The sequence below is a fragment of the Carassius carassius genome, chromosome 48 (genome assembly GCF_963082965.1).
Source record: "Carassius carassius chromosome 48, fCarCar2.1, whole genome shotgun sequence".
In the NCBI taxonomy this organism is placed as follows: Eukaryota; Metazoa; Chordata; class Actinopteri; order Cypriniformes; family Cyprinidae; genus Carassius; species Carassius carassius.
Genome location: NC_081802.1, coordinates 8,757,862 through 8,763,435, shown reverse-complemented (window position 1 = coordinate 8,763,435; position 5,574 = coordinate 8,757,862). Strand labels below are relative to the sequence as shown.

The window sequence follows — 5,574 nt, the reverse complement described above, 5'->3', positions numbered from 1 at the left end:
TTCCAGCCTAAACAGCTAACACTCTAATCATTACCAGTGTTCTGTAATTCATTTCCCTAATTCATTTTACATCTTTAATTATTACCCATTTCTCAAGTTGTATTATGAAAATACAAATGCATATCTCTTTATTTATACAGTTCTATATAGAGTAAAAATGCACAAATCTTTACATAAGTCAGTACTGTCCCAGATTCATACACTATTGTTAAGTTTTTTTTTTTCTGTTCTCATGTCAGATGTGTATGCATGTATGTACCAGGAGAACATTAAAAACGAATAACAAATAAAGCTAATTCTGATTGTACCCCAGCCTGCTTTTTTTCCACCAGAGGTGCAAAATGCCATCTTGGTCAAATGTAATTTAGTTTAAAAAGTAAAAACCAGTATAGGCTAACTATTTTTGACACATCTAAGTTTTGTTTCACAGAAAACGCTCAGTAGGGGGGGGGGGGGGGGGTTTCCTCTCTACCCTACTAAACGTTTCTTGGCAGACAACGGAAGCTCACCACGTCCTACTGAGTGTGTGGTAAACGAAGAGTAAGCTTTTTCAGAGTTCCGTGCACAAAGACACCGCTACAAAGGTAAGCCGATATAGAAATCATAAAGATATTTATCATTTTATGCATTTTGAGAGACAACAATTTTAACTTAATGCAAAAACCTTATTGTAATTATATCGATTTCAAATGAGAAAAGTATTATCATATCTAAAACGGGTATTTTACAAACTGTTATTGCATTACAGTGATTGAAAAAAAACAGAAACAAAACAACTGTTTCAGTTATAATTCCAAATAAACAGACTCGTTTCTGTCACTTGCACATTTGTGTCCTTTAAAACCAAACATCCCTTTTCAATGGTTAATACAGCTGTCAATGCTTCAATGAATACACTGTTTTAAAAAAATGAAGTTGTAAATAAAACAAAGACTTTTGACATTGGACATTTTTTCGGTATTCTTCCTACTTCAAAATTTTGCATTTAATTCAATGCTTGCTGTTTCTTTGCAATTATTAGTAACATTTTCTAGCAATTTTTAAGTGAAAATTGTTTCTACAAACCTTTTTTGTGTGTGTATTTAGTAAAACTATAACATTTTCATTTCATTTTCAAACTAATAATAAATTGTATATTTGTTTTTTAAATTTATATTTGCGTGCTGTTTTGTTTTGCCTTAAAGATGCAAAGAAGGTATGGAGATGTCTTCACGAGTTTCCTCACTTCTGATTTAACAGAAGAGCAAAGAAAGCAGCTCTGTGGTTTGCTGGGGAATGTGGAGCTGACTCTTCTCTACAAAGCTTCAGTCCATGGATATAAAGCTTCTGCCTTCCATCAGCAATGTGACCGTCAGGGTCCCACCTTACTTGTAGCCTACAACCGTTCAGGCTACATCTTTGGTGGATACACTAGTGTAGATTATACTCGATTCGAGCAATATATCAATGATGAGGAAGCTTTCCTGTTCAGCTTTCAAGGCAAGTTCCCTGTCCACATTAAAGTAAACAGTGGACATTATGCACGTTTTGATCATGCTGGAATGCCCATCTTTGGCCAGCAGTTGTACTTTTGCAAAAGCAGCCAACCAGTTGTGTATATCCGAGGAGGTAAATCATTTAGTTTTAATGCTGAAAGATTCTATGGGAATGACGCTGCGCTGACTGATTGTGAGGTCTACAAAGTAGAGCAGAGTAAGTCAGTAATCAGAAAGTGTGTCATGTAGTTGTGTAAAGTAAATTTTATAAAATGTAAAATGAGTCCAATCTCTAAATATGTACTTGTTTAGTTTCTTTTGTTAAATTACTTAAGCAGAGGTTAATCATCTTTATTCAATATTAGACCTTCAGACCAAGGAGAAGCCATGGAGGAATATTCGGTGGACATCTATGTAAGTTTGCACTCTTCTTTGCAGTATTTTGTTGCTCATTTCTTCTTCTTTTGGTTCTATGGCGGGTTGCGAACCAACTTCATAGGTGTATACCGCCAAGGAGTGAGTCGGCATCTGGTCATAGTTGGGGGCATGGTCTGGCATGGCAAGGGTGGAGTCAGCATGGGGGAAAATGTCTCCGGTTACTACCGTAACCTCGGTTCCCTGAGAGGCGGGAAGGAGACACATTACGTCAGCTATGACGTATATGGGAACTCCCCTTCTCCACTGTGCTGAAAACTTATGGGCTAACGCTAGCAGGGGACAGCTGGCCAATTGATGTGAAGCATGCAAATACTGACAGGTCAGCGGGCAGTATAAAATGCATGGGTGCGAAAAAAAGCTAAGGGCTCGAACGGTGGTAGAGATGGAGCCCTCAAAACTAGAGCTAGATCTCACGGCGGCATGGAGGGTGGCCGTGAAGGACACGATCTCCTTGCTCTCCTGAGAAAACTGATTATCAGATCGTGCTTAACGATCGATTGCCCATCAACCAGGGAATGAAAAGCGGCAACAGCGATCACATACACCTTCAGCATGGATGGCAAACCATACTGTGCTGTAGAAAGCGCAAAACATCCGACACGGAACAGGACCCCAGGTCAATATGAATGTCCTGGCACCATTTTGTGAAAACTCCCCACTTCAGAGTGTAGCAGCGCCTGGTAGAAGGTGCGTGCGACTCCGCTCTCCTTGAGGAATCCCGTTCCTCGAAAGCATGTTCACTCCACGGTTCAGAATACCAGGGATGTGCGCCACTCTTATGGAGAGAAAATGTCGGTCCCCCCACTACAGGAGACTCGCTGCCTGTTTGAATAGAGCTCTGGAGCGCACGTCGCCCTGGCGATTTATGTACGAGACCACAGACATGTTGTCGGTTCGAATAAGTATGTTGCCGCTCCAATTTCGACCGAAAGGCTTGCAGGGCTAAGGACATCGCTTCCAATTCCAAACGGTTTATGTGTCACCTTCTCTGTGACTCTGACCACAGGACTGAGGCAGATACGCCCAGGCGCACTGCTCCCCACCCTGAAGTTGATGCGTTCGTCGAGAAAGGAACTCCTGGACTAAACATATCCGATCTGTTCCACGGTCTCAGAGTGCTGACGCAACTGTGAATGACCGTAATGGGCTTGTGAATTTATGAATGAAAGTGTGAAAGTTCTGACACAAAACGGAGTTGTTACTTATCCTCACGCTTTTTTTAAGTGGGTATACGGCGTATACGTGAAACAACCATACACAGTTTGGATAACGTTAATAATGAACACAATGTTAATGTAGTCTACCTGTGATGAAACGCAGACTGCACACACACACATGCCTAGTCTTGGGATTCCACAACTTCCCTTGATCATCCTCACAACTTATTGCTTGTGGCCATTTTGTCATCCTTTCCGTATGTTTATTAGGAAGGATGTAGAACTTCAATTCATAATTTGTCAGTTTATTGGCGGTACAGAAAATGACACAGCAACTCTTCGGCATGATTGTCCCATGTATTTCAATTGGTGCCAGGGCAATGTTTTCCCCCATGGGCTAAATTCAGATCACATGACAGGGCGTTCCTGGAGGCGTTCCCTGACCAACCGTCTGTTTCTTATATTCTGTTCTTTATTCCACAATTTTTAAGAAATCTCATGATTGCACTTATGTGTTTTCCTGCATTTGTTTGCTGCTCATTTAATACAGTAATTGTCAATTAAAAAAATTTAGACAAAGAGATGAGCTCATGCAAATGATGAGGGATCATAAACCCCTGGTGACTTCTGTGAGTCGGGTCAGAATCCTAATGATCGGTCCTGTAGGTGCTGGGAAATCCAGTTTCTTTAACTCCATCAACTCCATCTTTACTGGTCATGTGACAAACAAAGCCATGTCAGGATCTGCAGGCACTAGTCTCACCACACAGGTACAAGTTCAACAGGATTTATAGAATTGTGTTTCCTACAGACGTCCCTCTTCAGGCTGAGGAATGTCTCCTGATGTGATTCTCTTCTTGGTTGGTAGTTTCGTACATATCCAGTGAAAGACTGTCGTAAGGGAAAGCCATTGCCGTTTGTGTTGTGTGACACCATGGGACTCGAGGAGCAAACCGGTGCAGGACTGGATATTGAGGACATCAGCAGCATTCTTCAGGGTCGTGTACCAGACCGCTATAAAGTAAGTGCACTCATCTCCTAAATAAATGAAGGTTGAAGTGGGAATTATGTTTGTTTTATGCCAAATCCTCTGGAATCAGTTCAACCCAACAGCACCGTTTCAACCTGCTGAACAAAAGGCCTCCAAACCTGCATCTCTACAGGAGAAGATCCACTGTGTGGTGTATGTGATAGACGCCACCAAAATCTCCCTCATGTCTGATAAATTAGAGGAAAAACTAGCTGTAATACACAGAGAAATAAGCTCACTGGGTAAGTGATCTCAAAGTGTTATTGCAAGGCTAAATTATAATTTGCTTATGACACATACTAAATGTCCAGTTAGCCAAAAGTGAACTCTTATGCAAAATGTTGGTTATTGACACAATTTCAGACATTCCCCAGATGGTCTTGATGACAAAAGTAGATGAAGCATGTCCTCTAGTGGAGAAGGACCTTTTCAAAATTTATCTCAGTCCCTACATCAAGTCAAAGGTGAGAGGCAGTCAGATGATCACATGGTCTGTTCTTCCAGGACTCGGAGTGAAGGAGATGTTGTTTTGTGTGTGCAGGTGCAGGAGGTGAGCTCTCGGTTGGGTGTGCCGGTGTCTTGTGTGTTACCGGTGAAGAACTACAGTCAGGAGCTGGAGCTGGAGCTCAACTGTGACGTCCTGCTTCTCTCTGCTCTACAACAGATGCTTCGCTTGGCAGACGACTATCTGGATGATGTTGATGTATTTTAGGCTAGTAAATGCTGCAGAGATAGGTGTTTATGCCTCTTGATCAGCAAAACAAGTAGGCTTATCTTAAATTAGAAGATTTTTATTCTGTTCGTCTAGATCTTTCATAATCATTCATAACATCCATTTAAGAAAAACAATGGGAAATGCCAAAGTTCACATATCATTAAAGCTGTACATTTCATATAATTGTTTGTTGCTTTTGTAGTTGGAATATTGTTGTGCCATAAACCGGTACATAATACTAGAATGATGTGTTAGAAATCATGATGCTAAAATCTGTATTAAGAAATGCTTCTTTTGATTAAATTAAGTTCAGTTTTTGATCCTTGAAATGCTTTGATGCTTGTTATATATATATATGTGTGTGTGTGTGTGTGTGTATAGAGAGAGAGAGAGATAATATTTAATTAATATTAAATAAACATTTAATTACATATAATTTAACACTTCTTATTAAATATTAAATTAATAAACAAACAAACATAACAGATTAAGCTATATGGGAAAATGTATAGTTTACTGTACTATACTGTCTCACTAGGTTTTTAATACTCATCTTCCTGAGTAACAGCTGTGGCTGATAAGGACAATAATATCCAGAAGAGGTAATAATCGAGTCATTATTTTGATTTATTATCAATTCCTCAACTTAACCATGTCCTTCAATGATAATTAATCAAAAACAATATACACTACTCTCAACAACATTTGCATATTTAATATTATTATTATTTAACATTAAATGTTTGTGGAAAGGTAAGC

General features: G+C 39.6%; 1 protein-coding gene across 2 annotated transcripts; it reads left to right on the top strand.

Annotated features, from left to right (window-relative positions):
• The first annotated feature begins 458 nt into the window (after nucleotides 1-458).
• ifi44f5 (interferon-induced protein 44f5) lies at nucleotides 459-5,144 on the top strand. 2 transcript variants are annotated; one of them, XR_009428948.1, is made up of 8 exons: nucleotides 459-584; nucleotides 1,185-1,692; nucleotides 1,841-1,889; nucleotides 3,645-3,840; nucleotides 3,939-4,091; nucleotides 4,171-4,342; nucleotides 4,475-4,564; nucleotides 4,642-4,772. XR_009428948.1 is itself a non-coding variant. In XM_059543904.1 (8 exons), the coding sequence occupies exons 2-8, from the start codon at nucleotides 1,185-1,187 to the stop codon at nucleotides 4,810-4,812; spliced, it is 1,350 nt and encodes a 449-aa protein (XP_059399887.1). In that variant the 5' UTR covers nucleotides 459-584; the 3' UTR covers nucleotides 4,813-5,144. The 2 variants fall into 2 exon arrangements, 1 of the variants encoding a protein (XP_059399887.1); XM_059543904.1 differs by having other exon boundaries at nucleotides 4,464-4,564; nucleotides 4,642-5,144.
• The last annotated feature ends 430 nt before the right edge of the window (nucleotides 5,145-5,574 follow it).

Excerpts from the sequence above, each read along its gene's own strand:
- ifi44f5 (XM_059543904.1), top strand. The coding sequence starts at position 1,185 with ATGCAAAGAAGGTATGGAGATGTCTTCACGAGTTTCCTCACTTCTGAT. Across the intron at positions 1,693-1,840 it reads GGTCTACAAAGTAGAGCAGA|ACCTTCAGACCAAGGAGAAG; the intron begins GTAAGTCAGTAA and ends ATTCAATATTAG. Across the intron at positions 4,343-4,463 it reads CAGAGAAATAAGCTCACTGG|ACATTCCCCAGATGGTCTTG; the intron begins GTAAGTGATCTC and ends ACACAATTTCAG.